The 18,506-nt window shown below is 43.6% G+C and overlaps 1 protein-coding gene across 1 annotated transcript in view; it reads left to right on the forward strand.

The window, feature by feature from the left end:
- The first annotated feature begins 495 nt into the window (after positions 1-495).
- The window catches only part of LOC134569295 (uncharacterized), a 732,490-nt gene continuing 714,479 nt past the window's right edge, over positions 496-18,506 (forward strand). Inside the window, exons 1-4 of the mRNA XM_063428214.1 lie at positions 496-1,031; positions 1,366-1,680; positions 2,071-2,131; positions 4,575-5,771. Of these exons, the coding sequence (XP_063284284.1) occupies positions 496-1,031; positions 1,366-1,680; positions 2,071-2,131; positions 4,575-5,771 (2,109 nt within the window). The remainder of the gene's footprint in view (positions 1,032-1,365; positions 1,681-2,070; positions 2,132-4,574; positions 5,772-18,506) is intronic.

The following is an 18,506-nucleotide window of genomic DNA, read 5'->3' on the forward strand; positions in this document are numbered from 1 at the left end:
TTAAAGAGCGTCAAACGAGGAGACTGGATGACCTCCATAGACTTAAGGGACGCCTACTACCAAATCCCTATAAATCAAGATCATATGCAGTTTCTCAGGTTCTGGGTGCTAGGAAGGCACTTTCAGTTCCGGGGACTACCGTTTGGCCTCAGCTTGGCGCCGAGAATGTTCTCGAAAGTTCTTGTCACCTTGATAGCCTTCATAAGGGAGAAAGGTATCGAGATCTTCCATTACTTGGACGACATCCTTATCTTAGGTCCATCTCAAAGGATGGTAGCTCATCACACGTTGGTGGCAATGAATATTCTTCGAGATCACGGTTGACTTCTGAACATAGAGAAAAGCTCCCTGATTCCTTCTCAGACGATCATATTCCTCGGAGCAGTGATAAACACCGAATCTGCCCATGTGTTCCTGTCTCCGGAAAGGGTCACAAAAATCAGAGACAAAGTAGGGAAGCTACAAGGTCTCGAGACTGCCTCTGCAAGAGAAGTCATGAGTCTCTTTAACATCAACTATAGGGTTGGTGAAATGGGCCCAGTGGAAGTTTCGTCAAGTCCAGAATTGCTTCCTTCTCCAGTTCGACAGGACTTCCCATTGGAAGAACCTCCTTGGAAGGTTATTACAACAGATGCCAGTTCTTTTGGATGGGGTGCCCACTTCAATTCCACATGGACTCAAGGAAAGTGGACCCGAGAAGAGAGTCAGCTACACACAAATCTAAGAGAACTGAGAGCTGTGACCAAGGCCATCTTAGTGTTCCTACCACGGATCTTAAATTCTTGGGTACTGATCAAAACAGACAACCGAGCAGTTGCTTCATATATGAACAACCAAGGGGGCACAAGAAGCAGATTGCTCTTGAAGGAACTGGCTCCCTTGATGACAATCGCCATGCCCAATCTACAGGGTCTGAAGGCGATCTATCTTCCAGGTTCGGAGAACATGACTGTGGACTTCCTCAGCAGAATGGAAATTCTTCCGGGAGAATGGAAACTTCACCCGGCAGTCTTTGCATGGATTGCCTGTCGGTGGGGCATGCCCCAGATCGACCTGATGGTGCCCTCCCAGAATCATCAGGTGGAGAATTACTTCTCTCTCCAACCGGACGGTCAGGCAATGGGCCAGGATGCTCTCTCTCTTCCTTGGTCATTCGATCTGGGGTATGCGTTCCCTCCCCTACCCATGATACCCAGGTTCCTGCGGAAGGTTTGGTCGGAAGGAAAGAAGGTTATTGCCATAATTCCGATTTGGCCTCGGAGGCTGTGGTTCCCCTATTGTCTATGATGAGCCAGGAACAACCTTGGCCTCTTCCTGTTATGGAGGATCTGCTAACGCAGGGCCCAATATTCCATCCTCATCCAGAATGCCTCAAATTGGGGGTTTGGGTCTTGAAAAAGAAAGACTTCAACAACTAGGTCTCTCAGAAGATGTGGTCAATACCCTCTTGCAATCAAGGAAAGCTTCTACTTCCTCATGCTACCATAGGATCTGGGATGTGTTCCGGGAATGGGCTTCGGCCAAACACGTTTACTTCCTGTATCCTCGCAATACTGAAATCTTGGAGTTCCTGCAAGAGGGTCTGGAGAAGGGCCTTAGTCTCAGCACTCTTAGGGATCAGTCTTCGGCCCCTTCAGCTTCATGCAACATCTCATGGACTTCAGATCCTTTGATCTCCAGGTTCTTCAAGGCAGCTTTCAGGTTGAGACCTCCTTCCAGATCTACTACCCCTCCTTGGGACCTTCCTCTGGTGCTTGATTACCTGACTGAGGATCTGTTCGTTCTTCTTGAGAGTTTGGATGCTACCCTCCTGACGTAATTTTGGTGGCAATTACTTCCGCAAGAAGAATTTTGGCGATTAAAGCATTTTCTACCTTATCTTCTTGTCTACAATTCTATCATGATAATGTGTGCCTGAAGCCGAAACCCGAGTTTCTTCCTAAAGTGGTCTCTCAATTTCATCTCTCTCAAGAAGTGGTTCTTCCATCATTCTACCCCAATCCTTCTTCGCAAGAGGAGGTTAGGTGGCAACGTTTGGATGTCATGAACTGCCTGTCTATGTACCTTAAGCGTTCTGAGTCTTACAGAAAAACTGACCACCTCTTCGTTTTACCTTCAGGAGCCAGGAGAGGTGAGGCAGCCTCTTTATCTACATTAAAACGTTGGATTTCGCTAGTGATCAGGAAAGCATATATCTCTAAAGATCGATCTCCGCCAATGAAGATAAAAACTCATTCTACCAGAGCATTGTCGACTTCGGCAGAGGTTCCGTACGATGATATTTGCAGGGCAGCCACCTGGTCTTCCCCGATGACGTTCATGAAACACTACAAGTTGGATGTGGATACTCCTTCCACTTCCTTTGGGAAGAGTGTTCTATCTACGGTTTCTTTGTCCCGTTTATATTACATTTCTTTGCAGCATAGAGTCTGTTTATTGTCTTTTCTCGATTTAAGTTTTCCCACCCTATAATTTTGTGAGTTTGGGTATTACCCATAAGTGATGCTGCCATGATTAGCCAGGAATAGAGAAAATTTATGACAAACTTACCGTAATTTTCTTTTCCTGGCTATTTCTCATGGCAGCATCAGGGTTCCCGCCCATTCTTTTATTTTTCAGCTTTATAATTGGACTGAGGTGTAAGGGGAGGAGGGACTCTTTATACCTATCAGTCTAATTAATTAATCTAATTATTATTATTATTATTGCCATTTATATAGCGCCAACAGAATCCGTAGCGCTTTACAATATTTTGAGAGAGGGGATGTAACAATAAATAAGACAATTACAAGAAAACTTACAGGAACAATAGGTTGAAGAGGACCCTGCTCAAATGAGCTTACAGTCTATAGGAGGTGGGGTATTAGAAACATTAGGATAGGAAATATCAAGTAGGAGTGAAGCAGAGCTGGAGGAGAGAGCAAAGCACTATCCCATAGGAGAGCAAGAGACAGGTATGTAAGGGAGAGATTACTCTGGGAGGCCATACGCTTTCCTGAAGAGATGGGTTTTAAGGCCCTTCTTAAATGATTGAAGACTAGGGGAGAGTCTGATGGCAGTAGGCAAGTTATTCCACAGGAGAGGAGCCGCCCGTGAGAGGTCCTGCAATCGCGAGTTGGCCGTACGGGTGCGAGCAGCGGTCAGGAGGTGGTCGCGGGCATAGTGGAGGGTACGAGGAGGGGCATACCTCTGGATCAGTGAAGAGATATAAGAGGGGCTGGAATTGTTCAGTGCTTTAAATGTATGGGTTAGAACTTTGAATTGACTCCTATAGGATACAGGGAGCCAATGTAAGGACTGGCAGAGGGGCGAGGTGTGAGAGGACCGACTGGATAGGAAAATCAGTCTAGCTGCAGCATTCATTACAGACTGTAGCGGGGCAGTACGGCTTTTGGGGAGACCAATCAGGAGAGGGTTACAGTAATCCTGTCCTGTGACTGCTAAGGGAGGAGCTACCCAAAAGTGATGCTGCCATGAGAAATAGCCAGGAAAAGAAAATTACGGTAAGTTTGTCATACATTTTCTCTATTAGTATGTAATTGCGTATGAGCTAGCTAACCGGCGTTAGATATAGTGACAGACGTATTAGAAACAGTACAAAGAAACAAGTCCTGCACTCAAACTCCCATCACTCCTGCGCGGCAGCAATGACCATAGCACACATTAACTAAAATACATATAGTAAAAATCAAAGAAAAAAAAGTCAGTGGCTGAAGACGAGTCCGTGGCTGCTTCTGAAACAAATGGAGGGCCGAAGAAACCGGAAGTGCTGGTTGTCATGGCATAGGTAAGCAAGGGGGTAGAGTTTTTATAGGGAAAACTCCTCCCACAAATTTAGGCCTATGGCCTTTTGCATATATAAGTATTTTTTTATGGTCTTGCTCAATCACCATGATGTTTCATAGTCTTATTTCTTATCTTTAATAGAAATATTGTTGTCAGTTTTTCTAAGTATGGTAAACAATAAATGTTATAGACAGATTTTCTTTACATCCCAGTACATTTCCACGGGCAGGTCAAACCAGGTATCTACTACAATTTCAATAGCACAACCTTCTAGTTTAAGTGCTAGAGGCGAGTAGTAGATACTTGGCACAGCCTTCCAGTGGCAGTGGTAGGGGGATAACAGTGAAATGATGTGCTGTGTGTGTTTAGAATATATGTGATTAGAATGTATGTGATATACACAGTATGTGTAATTTGTACCTTTAGCATAAATGCAGATACGTGAGGCTTTATGGACTAAATCTAATTTTGCAAAGCAAATTAAAGTAAAAAGGAGTATACACAATTTAGCTAGGGAATGGGCTAATGCACACAAAATACTTGATATCTTCACAATTACTATGACACCTGATCGTCATACCTCTTATATATTATGCAAATATTGTCTGTTTTTCTAAGTATAGCAATTTCCTTTAACTCGCAGTATATTTCTTTCAGGTGTATTTGTCAGGAGAGGTGACCAGAACAAAAGTACATGAAGCAAGGATATGAAGAAATCTATTAATAACATAGCCAAGTCTAACTCTAAAAAAACAAGCATTTTGTCAGATTCCTGTATGTTCATAAAGGAGATGGTAAACATACACCCCAAACCTTTCTCGTGCTCTGAATGTGGAAAATGTTTTGTCACAAAATCAGAGCTTGTCCGTCATCAGAGAACTCACACAGGAGAGAAACCCTTCTCCTGTTCTGAATGTGGAAAATGTTTTGGGCATCATTCAAATCTTCTTAGACATCAAATAACTCACACAGGAGATAAACCGTTCGCATGTTCTGAATGTGGAAAATGTTTTAGCTATCACTCAACTCTTCGTACACATCAGAGAACTCACACAGAAAAGAAACCGTTCTCGTGTTCTGAATGTGGAAAATGTTTTGTCACAAAAGCAGTGCTTGTCAGTCATCAGAGAACACACACAGGAGAGAAACAATTCTCGTGTTCTGAATGTGATAAATGTTTTGTCACAAAAGCAGTGCTTGTCAGTCATCAGAGAACTCACACAGGAGAGAAACCGTTCTCGTGTTCTGAATGTGACAAATGTTTTGTCACAAAAGCAGTGCTTGTCAGTCATCAGAAAACACACACAGGAGAGAAACTGTTTACATGTTCTGAATGTGACAAATGTTTGGTCACAAAAGCAGAGCTTGTCAGTCATCAGAGAACTCACACAGGAGAGAAACCCTTCTCCTGCTCTGAATGTGGAAAATGTTTTGGGCAGCATTCAAATCTTCTTAGACATCAGAGAACTCACACAGGAGAGAAACCGTTCGCATGTTCTGAATGTGACAAATGTTTTGTCAGAAATGCAGAGCTCGTCAGTCATCAGAGAACACACACAGGAGAGAAACCGTTCTCATGTTCTGAATGTGGAAAATGTTTTGTCAAAAATACAGATCTTGTCCGTCATCAGAGAACTCACACAGGAGAGAAACCCTTCTCCTGCTCTGAATGTGGAAAATGTTTTGGGCAGCATTCAAATCTTCTTAGACATCAGAGAACTCACACAGGAGAGAAACCGTTCACATGTTCTGAATGTGACAAATGTTTTGTCAGAAATGCAGAGCTCGTCAGTCATCAGAGAACACACACAGGAGAGAAACCGTTCTCATGTTCTGAATGTGGAAAATGTTTTGGCTATCACTCAACTCTTCGTACACATCAGAGAACTCACACAGGAAAGAAACCGTTCTCGTGTTCTGAATGTGGGAAATGTTTTGTCAAAAATTCAGATCTTGTCTGTCATCAGAGAACTCACACAGGAGAGGTGATTTTAGAATAATATTTGGATTAATATAGAAATAAAATATCTTAAATTGTTATTTTTTTTCCCCTCATGTTCACACAACAAATAGTAACTTTGATAGTAGCAGTCAATGTACATATGATGCATTGGTATTGTGGCACCCCCATGCTATTGTTCGTAGATGCCTAACCTGCACCACAAACTCTACTCCACTTGGTTGCATGTTCTGGAAGTTACAGAGTATACTAACTAGCCTGTTCCACTGGTAATACACTTCAATGAATATGGTTGTTTAGCATGACTTAAATTTGCATTGTTACGGAAGCCCCTCTCTCCTAGAAAAGAACCATTCTGTCCCTGTTTTATACCCTCTTTTGTTGCTACTATTGCCTTTTACTTGTATTGATGCCTGGATACGTTTCACATGAATAACAGATGAATGAACCTAGCCCCTCATTCGTGCTCACGAACCACCGACCACCCAGCCCTTGGCCTCTGCCGCCACTTAACCTTAGTCACCTTGCAAGGTACCGAATGGACTAATGAACACGCTACCACCCAGAGGCTGTGGTTTGTGGTTAACTGCAGCCTAATTGACTGGCCGCAGGGTGGCCCTCATACGGATACAATTAACCGAAAAAATCACGAAAGGACTACCGAACAACTACCACCCACACTCTGGTGTGTGGCCCCAATTAAAGTGTGGTTCCTGCGGTAAACCGCAAGCTAATTGTCTGTTTCCCGTTGGTCGCTGTTCGTATACTGAACACGAGGCGGGGGCCATCTTTTTATCATCGAGGGTTCAGCAGGTCCGAGGGGGAAAATCCCTGTAACCATAAGTGGCAGGGAAACTGCACGAGCCCCGCTACAGAAAGTCGATACCCCACTTCATTCGGATACAAATTCACTGAATGAACTATAATGTTATAATTCTACTGAACCGTTCGTGAGATCGGAGCACAATCAGTACAGTGGATGCGCTCAGATCAGAGCTATCCAGAGACTGGTGGAACGTACTATTTATGTATTAAAGTGTGAAAGTTGGAGATAATTATAGTATAATAAAGTATAACCATTGGAACCCATTATCTTCAAGCTGGGAGGAGCAGTTTTAAAACGATGCTATGTGTTTCTATTGGTTGGGACATTGCATTGTCCCGTGTCCCATCAGGTCCAGAGGGGGCTGTCCTCTGGCCTGAAAGATCATATAAATTGCCATGCATAAGTGCCATTAAATCAGTTTGTCTTACCCTCAAATTACAGCCTCGACTCGTTTTGTAGGGAAGGGTGTTATCCTAGCTGTACCGTAACTAGTGGGGTTATTCTACACTTTCAGGATTTATCACTGAATGCAGCTCGGAGCAGCGCTCTCACTCTCCAACATCAGGAACCAGGGTATCCAAGCGGTCCAACCTCCAGCTAGCCCAGAGGCAACCGCAACATGCATGATTCCAACCAAGACACATGCCTCTTGCTGGCAACTTGTAGGATCACTATTTCTGGGCCCCAGCATTAAAAATTTTAAAAATGGGGGGCGTGGCTAACTTCCGGTGAGAGCGGTCGCATTGGCTTAGGAGCTCCGACAAAAAAAATCAACTTGATAAACTATTGAAAGCAAAATTGACTGCTAAATCTCAATCCCCACACTCTACAAGAAGTGGCAAAAGGCACCATGTCACCTTCTAAGCAACTGATACTCTCAGAAACAGCAAAATTAATGAAAAAAGACTGATGCAAAGACTCCCAAGATGATTACGATACAGTGGCTATGTCGGACGGTCAATCCGACTACGAGTCAATGCTCCAAGAGCTACGATCCATGATCACAGCAGACTTCCACCGTATTGACGGAGACTTGACAAGAGAATTCTCCAACCTGGGAGACAGAACCAGCCACTTGGAAAATAGAATGGAAGAATATGCGCAGCCCATAATAAAGTGGTAGACAAGGTACAGAGGCCATCAGAGGAAAACGACACATTAAAACTAAAACTAGCAGTCAAGGAGACAAAATGTTCGTTTCCAAGGCATACCTGATGATGTGTCCCACGATGCTCTTTCAGCGTACATCCTGGTTCCCGGCCTACCTGACTCCGTATGGGACTTTGACCGTATGCACAGACTCCCGCATCCAAGGTGCTTGTCAAGCGAAGTCCCCAAAGATGTCATCGTCAAATTCCATTACTTTGGCCATAAAGACACACTCCTGGCAGCAGCTAGAAAATCTCCCATGCTTCCAGACCCCCATCAACACATCGCTTTGTTTGCGGACTTATCAGCAGCCACAATGGTGAGATGCAAAGAATTTATCACCATTACTAAAACACTACGGAACAATAATGTGTCCTACAGATGGGACTACCCCCACCAAACTGCTGATTTGGAGGCAGGGAAAAACCCAGGTGGTGAATGACCCAATCAAGGGTATGAAGTTACTCACAGAATGGGGCCTGTGGAACAATTCTAATGCCCCCCAGCAAAGAGCGGTCGGGGCTTCCCCAAGAAGAGCCCAGGCGGAGTGTCGGATGGCAGGAGCCCCAGCCAAAAGATCATAAACTCTGGTGCAACAAATCTCGGTCTAACCAGGACGGTCACTTTGGGTATATTCTCCAAGTTAATGTAATGCCATGTCTTTATATGTAGTCGCTAGTCACCAACTTCACAATTAATATTTGCTTATATTCATTGTTATAATAATGGCCGACACATAGTAAAAATATCATTCTATAACTGTATGTAATTGCAAAGAAGAATATTCATTAATGCATTGCTTTTGTTCGAATCACATCCCACTAACAGTGGATTTGACTAACATATTAGCAACTGTTTCAGCCATATATAGGCCTCAACGCAATTTTACTGCTAATCTGGCTACTACCTGGTGTACCCAGGAAATCGTCTTGAATGACACGTAGTCTTTACCACTATGCTTATATTACGTGTTAATCAAACAGGTCAACTCCCATATAAGGGCCCCCATAGATTTTCACGTACATGATATATCTAGTCATACGCACTACAGTGACCCACCCCTGTTAGGTGAATACGCCCAACATTCAGTACCGTTACCGTCTCCACGACACCTCAATCCGGTACAGTGTCCTAAGTTACCAAACCTGCTGAAAGCACTAGCTATAGCAATAGCTACACTGCTCCGCAGAAACAATCCCCACGGTGTCCATTGCATGCCACTTTGACGTAACCTGGTAAGCGGCGATGTCCAAGATAACCAAATGCATTCAATACGGGTCTGATTTTTCGTAGTTATCACAACAAAATTGTTTTAACTCGGGTTGTTAGGAGTCCTTTTCCCCCCTTTCAGGTCATCTCTGGAGACCACCTTTCTGTGATCTCTATATGACCAGTATGTACCTCCCTGTCAAGGGAGATTTATGTAAATACCTTTGTTCCTTTTATTCTCCCCTTTCTTTTTCTATCTCACAGGTAAATGTGTATATGGTTTGGAGCCGCAATGGCTGACAATTGTCACGTATAGAGAGAAACTTTACGCTGAGCTAAACTCCCAATAGGATCGCATTCATGAGACTACAATACAGTTCTGTACAAGTCATCTCCCTCGAGAAGATGAAAAACACCACCACTCAGATACACAAGCTTTACACCGCAGGGCACTCACCATCCCCCATGATGTCTAATCTGATGAAAATACTATCTCTTAATGTTAAAGGCCTTAACAGTCCATACAAGAGGCGACAAGTGTTAAAGGATATGCATGCCGCAGATGCAGCAATAGTCTGCCTGCAAGAAACCCACTTTAACAATAAAAACCCACCCCAACTGAGGTTGATACCCCATAGCATACCATGCCTATGCTCCTAATAAATCTAAAGGTGTAGCAATACTATTTCACTCAGACTGGGCATTTACACTTCATAAGAAAAACACTGACCAAGCAGACTACTAATTTTAGTGGGCGAATTGAATGGAATCCTAGTAACCGTCGCATCCCTATACGCACCCAATGAAGCCCGATTTTCTTTCCTTAATAAAGCGATTCAAAAAATCTCATCCATGAAACAAGGTCATGTGATAATCTGCGGGGACTGCAACTGCACCCAAGACCTCTTGCTCGATATACAACGCACACAGGGTAAACCACCTAGCAAATCCTCAGTCCATGCAAGCAAACTTTTCTCACACCTTCTTCACTCACATGATATTTACGATACATGGAGAAACCAATTCCCTACAGTGCAGGATTACACCTACTTCTCACAGGTACACATGAAATACACACGAATAGATCTCTGCATAGTGGACAAATCTACACTTCCACACCTCAAAAACCACCTCCAACAACTGTACACTCAAGAGTATACTATGAACTTGCAAAAACTTCAACAAACCTATTACAGCATGGGAAATTAAGCAGGGAAATTGTTAGCCAACAAATTAAAATCCGAATATTTCCAAACCAAAATTCCATGTATTATGTCTAAATCGAACGCAAAAATCTATAATCCCACTAAAATAGTAGATGAATTGTCCTTCTACTACGAAGACCTTTACAATCTAAATAAAAACAAGGACACGCATACCGCCAATAACGCAGAGGTGCTAACCTACTTGCAAAAGGTCACGCTTCTCAAGACCACAACAAAACAAACTTCTAGATGCCCACTTTACTGAGGAGGAGGTCACAAAGGCCATCAGATCCCTTCCCAAACACAAGGCTCCAGGTCCCGATGGGCTCTCAAACTACTACTACAATAAATTGCTAACTCAACTGACTCCACACATAACGAAACTATTTAATGCTATACAGAAATCCGGCAAATTCCCACCTGAAATGCTAGAAGCATACATTATTACACTGCCCAAACCGAACAAACCACCAACAATATGCAGTAATTTAAGACCAATATCACTACTAAACGCAGATGTGAAGCTATACGCAAAACTAATCGCCTCCAGAGTCAAACCCATCTTACCTAATTTAATATCGAGTGAACAGGCAGGATTTGTCCCCGGTAGACAAGTAGGGGACAATACCAGAAATTATATGGATCTAATGGATTGATCAAACCATCATAGGCAGAGCGGGGTTCTCATGGCGTTAGATGCGGAAAAGGCATTTGACCGCCTGAACTGGGCATACATGGAAGCCACCTTAGCAGCCTTTGGATTCCCTCAAACCTTAATATCAGGCATAATGGCATTATACACATCCCCCTCAGCTAAGGTGTTCAACACAGGCTTTACATCAAGAATTTTTTATATAACTAATGGTACACGACAGGGATGTCCACTTTCTCCCTTAATCTTCATCCGGTGCCTAGAACCATTAGTAAGAACAATAAAACATGACCCCCTACTCCCGGGACTACAATCCCCAGCAGGGGAAAATAAAATTGCCGATATCATGCTCTTTTTGTCAAAACCAGAGACCTCCATTCCCCGTCTCCTTAAAACATTAACCTCGTATGGTAAAATATCATACTATAAGAATATTAGCAAAACCAAAATCCTTCCCATCAAACTAAGCCTACCTCTTAGAGACAACCTACAAGAAAAATACCCATTCGATTGTCGCAAGACATCTATTTCTATTTGGTTATCAAACTAACACACTCCAGAACATACACTATTAAAGAGAATCAGGAAGCAGTTCTTTCCACCATATCCAAACAAATGGACACTTAGGATAAGTTGGAGACATCGTGGTTGGGTAGGATTAACTCTATCAAAATGATGATCTTGCCTAATATACTGTACCTATTTTGAACACTACCCATAGCACTTCCTAACTCTCTCCTCAAACGATTCCAATCCACTATAAATGCCTATATCTGGAAGAAAAAGCCACCAAAAGTGTGAGAAAACCAGCCGGGACTTTGTGGTTTTCTCTGAGCATTCGTTTATTTGACTTCATTCATTTATTTTATGCAACCTTGGTTCGGTAGATTGAAACTACCGAACACCGACCACCCTCCTGGCTCATTGACTTCAAAGGAGCCCGTCAATTAAGCGCTCTCTCAGGGTGGCCGCCATTCGTATATCCGTGGCGGCGAAAAAGGCGGCCATCTTGTTTGTTAGAACAAAGACAGCGGGACTTGGTCGTCGAGTGTCTGGAACTAAAATCGGACACTCGACTTCCCGAACACCGGTCCCAAACAGACGAACACTGGATCTTTATTTTCCGAACAGCTAGGAGAGCACTTTTCGGTACTTTGATGTATTCGTATGAGGGGGACAATCGCTCCTATGAGCCAGGAGGCTCCATTCGTGGATTACTGAGTATCTCACAGGCTTAGAAAGGGAGTGTTTAATTGTAACTGTAAATTATGATTGGCTATTTGGTTTGTGTACTGTGGGAGGTCCTCCTGCAAGGGGACCTCCATAAAAGCCTGTATGGTCGCAATAAACACTATTCTTGTTACACCTTTCATAATGTGTCGGCTGGTGTTTGGGTACCTGATTGCTACTTGGGGAAAGCTGTACTAGAAGATTTCGTGTCTTTGGGATTTTACTGTCTGATGCAAAGAACCGAACGGCGAGCTATAATCACTCTTGGCCGTTCGGCTCAAATCAAACGAACCACTAGCTACCACTTCAGGGTTCGTTACAAAGAGTATCCTTCCATTCTCTCTGGCTTCCCTTCCGGAAAGGAGGCCTTAGTGCCCCTTAACATAAAAAAAAAACTATTACAAGGCTTCAACTCTAGCACAAGGCCTAGACATCATGACAGGCAGAACCAAACCAGTTTGGCTCCAATTTGAATCAGAGTTCTGCCATATCCACTCTCTTCCTAACCTCCTATGGTCACTATCCACACCCAGAGCATCTTTTGTATTACCCACCACGAGATTCCTGATAAATTCCTGGATCTCATGGAGTGCAACATTATACTCCCCCAAGAAACTCATATTTCTAGCACCTTTAGCAGCCCTTTCAACAATCTCTCCAGACCTTCCCCTACGCCACTGGTCGGAACAAAGTGTCACCTAAGTACATTCTCTGTACAAAGAGGGAGTACGTCCCTTCCCAGAATTGCAAATCTCCCATAACCTACCGCCCAGAGACATTTTTCTATACCTAAGAGTGAAACACATCCTAATATCCAAGGCAATAGAATATATAGACCCAACATCACTTAACAAACTTGGCCACAAATATTATACAGCCACTAAAACACCACCCTCATTCAAATTCCTATCACTCTGCTACTCAGAACAAATAGTCAGCACAGACTCTAGCAAACTGCCATACATGCTCAAGTGGGAAGAGGACTTAGAAGTGATGTTCCCCACATCCGATTGGGAAATGGCCATTAACCATACTAAACCGTCCTCAAATTGCCACACACTGGGAAGCCTACTTTAAAATATTGATGAGATGGTATATGGTTCCGAGCAGACTCTGTAAAATATATCCCACAATAGACTCTACTTGCTGGAGATGCAAGAAAGAAAAAGGCACTATCAGACACATATTTTGGGATTGTACGAGCATACAGATTCTCTGGTTAAACGTGCAGTCGGTAATACGCACAATGATAGGCCTAAAAATCCCGCTCACACCAGCTGGATTCCTCCTACACCTGATTCTAAACTTAGGTTTTATCCCGTCTGGGGCAGCTGTCATTAATACTCTTTTGGCAGTAAACATAAGCATTGCTTTCCACTGGAAAAGCTACAAATGCACTTCCATTTCAGATGTACTCAGTAGAGTTAAAACCACATACAACCACGAAAAAGAATGGGCCAAGAGGGGTAACATGGCTCAGTTCCAAGACCAATGGGGTGCTTGGGAATCATTTTCCGATCAATACTCTAAATAATTGTGACTGTCAACTGGTTTAATTGCCGTACTCAGATTTGTAAAGTTAAGCTGATCTCTATGAAGTGGAAATCAATCAATAAATTGATTATTTTGCGTATCTGCCCCTGTCCAAATTGAGAAACAATGCGTGCACGCTCCCTGAAGTAATTCACACCGGAAACAAGTTTCAGGTTAATGAAGAACTTGAGGAATGTTTATTAGAGGGGCAGGCATGCCCCTTATAAAGCAAAAAATACATCATAGCATTGTCAGAGATAACATAGATTTCTACATCAATAATTGGTTAGGGGTTAAGTGGTTGATTTATTGCTCGTCCTACCGGGTGTGATGTCACTGGCATCATGCGGGTCTCCCCCAGTTTCCAGCGCCATCTTGTTAGTAAGGGTGTTATTCGATGACTAAGGGAAACTCCCTGGCCCTAGCGACAATTTTAAGTAAATCATATAAAACGATTAATGCTGATTGAGAACTATATAAAGTAAATAGACATTTTACAAGTTTTAAGAAATCAGGATAATATTCCATTTCCACAACAGTCCCCCCTTAAAATGGCTATTTACTAAACAGACAACTACAATTGTCCCTAACATGTCCCTAAATGGCTGCAGCACATCTGTCTTACAGGCCTCGAACACTTCACTCCGTGGGTATCCCGCAGTGGCTAACCCACCACTTCTCCCACGTGAGACTTCTGCCCGCAAAGACAGACGCTATCCCTACACTATCCCTATAGGAAAGCAGTAGTCTGTTTGAACTGATGGGACTGTAGAGGGGTGTGTGGTGTGTCACATTCTGTTTCGTCAATATCCTGGTGTAGAAATGTGGGAGTTACGTTATCAATGGACTGTCCTACTGTCTTCTGTAGGTATTTCTGTATACAGGGTAGTATGCAGCATGTCAGGAAGAGAAAGATGACTGTTACTGTCAGGACGGCTATTCCTAACTGGAGTAAGGACTTCTGCCACCCATTCATCCATCCAAACCATCTATCCCATGTATTGGGGACCCCAGAATTCTTTTGCAATTCGTCAGAGAGGTTATCTAATTTCTCTATTGCCATAGTCACCTTTCCATTAGGCCCAGTATTGTCAGGAATAAAGGTACAACAAGTCATAGTGTCGGGGAGTATTTTACATACTCCACCCTTTTAGCTAGTATTCTATTTTGAAATGTCATTTGGGAAGTAGCTTGTAATTGTTCTGCTAAGCCCTGTAAGGCATCTCTGGTATAATTAACAAACCGCTGTTGATTATAGTAAATGTAGTTTATCCAATTGACATTTTTGTTGGCAGTGATTAGTGGCACAAGAGATTCAAATCCTGCCTCTACCTAATCTCTTGCTTTAAACTCATTAGGCACCCCCCTTGGCACCCCTATGGCATCAATATAAATATGAGGGTCGAAACTTCCTCGAAGGGGTATTTCTCGTTTGACTCGAAAATATGCATATGGGGAGTCTAGTGGGCCTTGGTGCTCGTCTGAAATAATATGAATGGGCATTATAGCCTTAGTCAGGGTACATTCCCCCCACCATAGGCCAGTCAATTGGGACCTTAGTTGCATATCTCCACATAGCCAATAAATATCCCCAACTGATTTTATATGATTTGTCAGTAATTTTATAGGTGGTTCATGGTAGATAGCGCAATAACCGGGTGAGAACTTGCCCATGAACTTACCAGTGTTTTTATACATTACATAACAGGTATAATTACCTGGGTATATTGTAACTCCATCGGGTGGTCTAACATTCCCCTGGGTAATGGGATACACCCTTTTCCATGATTCGCAGGTGGATGAATTGGTGGGTGTCTGTACATAAAGGCTCAGAAAACATAACTCGACCTCAAGAGGTAGGCTAAGGGGCACAGTCCCTAAATGAGGCCTTGCCCACCACATACATAACAATTGGTCTTATTATGTGAATTTGCATTATATCTCATCCATTCCAGCCACAAATTTGTGTCTGAAAAGCCAGTTTTTTACATACCCATTACATATTCCCCGGCATCCCCTGGACTGGGATGCTCTATGTTTAAAGTAAGTTTCATAGGTGTCGACCCTGCGGGTTTACACAGTGTCATTCTATGTAACAATGGCTTCCCATTTTTGTCAACCCTGTCAAGCACATTGGGGCTTGTAGCCCCATGGTCTACCGGTGTTCCATCCAGCTGCTTTCCAGGAGCTACAGTGATGTCCCCAGCGGCCCCCTGTTACACAGATATATGGGTCTTTCTTGTTAGGTATGTCTTTGTATATGGCAGAATGTTGTGTCTGTGGGAAGGTACAATGAACAATATCACAATAATCAAAAGTAAAAGTAGCCACATGTGTGTTGGATGAGTTATACCAAAATGTGTAAACATGATTGTCTTTAGTAATAGCAACTTGTTGGGCCTTTGTCAGGCCTAGCAGCAAAAATAAGCGCAGGAAGCTCATGATTCAGCGGAGGTAGCTTCCTCTGGATTGGGTACTTTCTTGCAATGTGAAGTGTGTATCCAAGAACTCTTCCCGGCCAGCTTTACTGAGGTAGCGGTTGTTAGCAATATTTGGTACGGGCCATCGAATCTTGGCTCGAGGGTGTGTTTTCTTAGAAATTTCTTGACCATAACCCAGTCACCAGGACGTAATTTGTGTGTGCCTGTATTTGAATCTGGATCTGGAATAGAAGAAAACACTTGGGCATGGATTTTGGTCAAGGCATTAGAGAGAGCAGTAACATAATCTACCAAAGCGTCTGACTGGATTTGAAGTTTTTGGGGAAAGTAACAACCTAACCTAGGTGCTGTACCAAATAGGATCTCATAAGGGGACAGACTATGCTTCCCCCTAGGGGTGTATCGTATGCTGAACAGTGCTAAAGGAAGACTCTTAGGACAGGGCATGTTAGTCTCTTGGGACATTTTAAGCATTCTGGCCTTCAGTGTGCCATTCATGCGTTCTACCTTACCGCTACTCTGTGGGTGATATGGTGTATGAAAGGCAAGGGTCACCCCCAGTGCTGTCCAGACCTCCCTGGTTAATAGTGCAGTAAAATATGTTCCTTGGTCACTTTCAATTACTTCTGGTACTCCGTACCGGCAGACTATTTCCGTGAGAAGGTGCTTAGCTGTAGTTTTTGCTGTAAGGTTGGCAACTGGAAAGGCCTCTGGCCAACCCGAGAACATGTCCACTATGACCAGTGCATATTCATACCGCCCGCTCTTTGGCATTTGGATATGGTCAATTTGAATCCTTTGGAAAGGGTACAGTGGTTTAGCCAAGTGATTAGGAGCAGCCTTGATAACTTTCCCGGATTTACATTTTGCGCAAATTGTACAAGATCTGCAATAGTTCTGTGTCAGGGTAGTAATACCAGTTGCTTCGAAGTATTTATCAATTAAAGAGTTCATCAGATGTTTGGACAGATGAGCTGGTCCATGAGCCCATTGGACAACGGCTGGATACATATTTTTGGGCAGACAAAACTTGAGGTTGATAGTATAGACATCATTCTGGAGGATCACCCCCTTGTCTTTCCAACTCTGCTTTTCTTGGGGAGTAGCTGCAGCTTGTTGTTCTCTGAGAAGTCTAAGATCCGTGGATAAAGTCTGCATAGTGTAAATAGGGTTTTCAGTAGAGGCCACTCTTCTGTCCACTTCCCATCCTTGTCGTGCCGCTTCTTTGGCAGTTTGGTCTGCCAGATGATTGCCCTGGGCTTCTGTTGAGTTCAACCGGCCATGTGCTTTCACCTTTAGTATGGCCACTTCCTTAGGCAGTAATAGGGCATCCATTAGTTCTGCAATAGCTTCCCCATGCTTCACCGGGGTGCCAGTGGCTGTGAGGAAGCCTCTGGTTTTCCAGATTAGACCAAAGTAATGTGCTACGCCTAGGGCATATCTCGAATCGGTATATATGTTGACACGTGTGCCTTCTGACAATTTACAGGCCGCTGTAAGTGCTATTAGCTCGGCCTCTTGGGCTGATTTTGATGGCGGGAGTGCAGCAGCCTGTAGTATCTGGCTTTCTGTAGTGACTGCATACCCAGTATGGTATTGTCCAAGTTCATCAGCAAATCGGGAGCCGTCCACGAATAGTGTACAATCTGGATTTGGTAAAGTGGTTTCATGTACAGTTGGTAAATGGGTGGTTTCCATCTTCATCTGTTCGAAGCAACTATGAGGGGCCTCTGGGTCCTGTCCTGTGGGAGGGGAATCTTCACATATTTCAGTATGATACCGCGGATAACTGACTGTATTACAATTAATTATCCTCTTATCAACCCCGTCAATGTGAGTTGGTCTTGGGTTGCAGTGCTCCAAGATTTGGCAAGTGGGCCCAAATCCTCCCATGTAAGTTCTGGAGATTTGGTGAATGGAATGTGTGGAACAGCCACATCCCAGTGGTGGTAGAGATGTGCTGTCTCAATTGGCAAGTGAACCAGTGAGACCATGTTGCCTTTGGAGTCCCATAATAAGTCTGTTAGTGTAATACGTATTTCCACCAAGTGGAATAGTTCTTCCTCATAGTGTGGATCAGATCCTGGAGTATCTTTGAACCACAATGTGCAGTGTAATCGGTTCTCGGGTTGTTCATCATGTGGAATGGCAAATGTAGGTACTTGGAATTCTGTCCGGACATCAGGGTTGATGTCCAAGCTGTACCAGTAGTGTGGCACTCCCCCCTTGGGAAGTGGCAGAAGAGTGGCTGGATAGGGTATAGCATCGTTGAAGAGTGACGTAGTCAGGCAACAAGAGAGAGGTCTGTAAACGGAGATGACGTTGTGATGAAAGATGCCTGGGTTGTACTTGTTGTAGGATAGCTGAAATGTCATGTGGAGCAAGGACAGTCAGAGGATGCCCAAGGACGAAGTCATTGGTCTTGTCCAGTAGGGCGCTGGCAGCAAACACAGCATGCAGACAGGAGGGGCTACCCCTGGCAACGGGGTCAAGCATGCATGAGAAATAACCAATT

This window comes from Pelobates fuscus, chromosome 7 (genome assembly GCF_036172605.1).
Source record: "Pelobates fuscus isolate aPelFus1 chromosome 7, aPelFus1.pri, whole genome shotgun sequence".
Classification (NCBI taxonomy): domain Eukaryota; kingdom Metazoa; phylum Chordata; class Amphibia; order Anura; family Pelobatidae; genus Pelobates; species Pelobates fuscus.